This window comes from Etheostoma cragini, chromosome 23 (genome assembly GCF_013103735.1).
Source record: "Etheostoma cragini isolate CJK2018 chromosome 23, CSU_Ecrag_1.0, whole genome shotgun sequence".
Classification (NCBI taxonomy): Eukaryota; Metazoa; Chordata; class Actinopteri; order Perciformes; family Percidae; genus Etheostoma; species Etheostoma cragini.
In genome coordinates this window covers 3,305,499-3,307,911 of record NC_048429.1, presented here as the reverse complement: position 1 = coordinate 3,307,911, position 2,413 = coordinate 3,305,499, and the positions used below count along the sequence as shown (strand labels likewise).

The following is a 2,413-nucleotide window of genomic DNA, read 5'->3' as shown; positions in this document are numbered from 1 at the left end:
GATAATTTTGTCATCGTTCTCTTAACATGATAATGTTGTTGCTCTGTAAGTGTCTTTTTAAAGTTTTAAAACCCCTTTAAAAATATTTAGCCTGCTGCATTTTTTTTTACATTCAAAAGCTGTGTAATATAAATACGTACATTTACTCAAGTACTGTACTAATGTACAAATTGAAGGTACTCACTATTCAGAGGGAAATATTGGGATTTTTTCTGCACTAAAATTATCTGATAACTTTGGTATATAGTTACTTTACAAATGAAGACTTAAATTGATCATAATGTAAAGGAAAACTGGCGCCTTACCTTTTCAAACAGAACAACTAACCTCTGTTACAATAACAAGTTATGAAACAAAACATCAGGAAAAGAGCACATAAACTAAACCTTAGTTCACAATTTTGTCAATTGTTCACTGACAGTGACTATTCTGCCCTACCAAGCCAAAAATAAAAAAACAGTCTTGTATGAAGTACTTGAACGCAATACCAAGTAAATGTACAAGTATCTTAACAGAAAATGCATTTCCCACAGAAAAGGCTTGAGCTAAATTGGTATATAAAGTGATAAAAACAAAAAAATAATAGTATATCGAAACGAGACACAATATAGTGCATTGACAGAAGTGATAATAAAGGAATGAGTATGTTGAAAAAGTGATAAAATTTCAAAGCATAGTATGTCGAAAAACTTAGCAAACTCTAAGAATAAAAAAAAAAATTAATGACAGTATTAATAATAAATTACCTCCAAAATATTGATTAATGCAGGTGTAACTGATCAAAATTGGGGAAAAAATGTATAGGAAAAACTTATTTTCTAGGCACTCAACCGTTACCAAAAATACAATAAAGACCAACAGGAAAGATTTAAGAACTTTGTTTTCAAATCAAAATTTAATATTTTTTCATCCCACAGAACCATTTACAAATGTATTTTGAACCACATAATGTTTTCTATGGTTGGGCTTATAAGGTATGGATAAAAGGTTTCTATCATATATATTTAAATACACAGATTGTAGCTAAATTGTTCCATATTCTCTACACATTCCTGGTTTCGAGCGCTGAGGTCACGTTGGCTTTTAGTGGTTTCCTTTGGGACTCGTTACTTCAATACTTTAATGGTCTTTGGCAGCTTTACAACTTGTTTCCATTGTTAAAATCCTTTTTGGCACAGCTGTTCAGAATACTTAAATGCAAAGTTGTTGGCACTGACAATGTCAAACCTGTTACAGTGTTTTGTCCTAAAAGCTATCAAATACTCTGGGAATCATCTGGGAGCAGTACTTTGAAACGCTTTAAAACCTTTGGCACCATTCAAATCCCAGCCAGAACACTTAGGACAATAAAGAGTTTGAGGTGTTGGAGCGTCCAGGTAGATCACAGACAGGTGCTGTACAGCGTCACTTTGTAGCTGATTTCCTCTAGGAGCCTACGGGCAGTTTGCTCCAACTCGGCCAGCTCTGCAGCTTTTGCCTCCAAGATTAACTGGTTGGCCTCGTAGGAACTCTCCAACTCTGAAAACACAGGAAGTGACATCACTGTGTGTTTGCCAAATTAAGATTGTCACAATGGGATGAAAAAAATGTATGGTATAATATGTCATTAAAATGTTCATGAAAAAGTCACAGTATATATTTCGTCAAAATGTGATAAAAAAAAAGTCATATTATGGAATAAAAATTAAAAAGAATATAGTATGGTATGTCATAAAAACAAAAAAAGTCATAGTATAGTATGTTATAAAAATGAAAAAAGTCTTAATACAGTATGGTATAACAATGAAAAAAGTCATAATATAGTATGTTATAAAAATGTTTTTAAAAAAAAAGTCATACTATAGTATGGTATAAAATGAAAAAAGACATAGTATAGTATGTTATAAAAATAAAGAAATGTCATAGTATAGTATGTTATAAAAATCAAAAAAATTCATAGTACATCATGGTATAACAATGAAAAAAGTCATAGTATAGTGTGTTATAAAAATGAAAAAAAGTCATAGTACAGTATGGTATAACAATGAAAAAGTCATTGTATTGTATGTTATAAAAATGAAAAAAAGTCATAGTACAGTATGGTATAACAATGAAAAAAGTCATAGTATAGTATGTTATAAAAATTAAAAAATGTCATAGTATAATATGGTATAACAATGAAAAAAGTCATAGTATAGTATGGTATAACAATGAAAAAAGTCATAGTATGTTATAAAAATAATGAAATGTCATAGTATAGGATGTTATAAAAATGAAAAAAAGTCATAGTACAGTATGGTATAACAATGAAAAAAGTCATAGTATAGTATGTTACAAAAATGAAAAAAGTCATAGTATAGTATGTTATAAAAATAAAGAAATGTCATAGTATAGGATGTTATAAAAATGAAAAAAAGTCATAGTACAGTATGGT

The 2,413-nt window shown here is 29.5% G+C and overlaps 1 protein-coding gene across 1 annotated transcript in view; it reads right to left on the bottom strand.

The window, feature by feature from the left end:
- Positions 1-1,027: 1,027 nt before the first annotated feature.
- lamb1b (laminin, beta 1b) overlaps positions 1,028-2,413 on the bottom strand; it is a 30,560-nt gene continuing 29,174 nt past the window's right edge. The window contains exon 33 of the mRNA XM_034863782.1: positions 1,028-1,518. Coding sequence (XP_034719673.1) covers positions 1,382-1,518 — 137 coding nt within the window. The 3' untranslated portion in view covers positions 1,028-1,381. The remainder of the gene's footprint in view (positions 1,519-2,413) is intronic.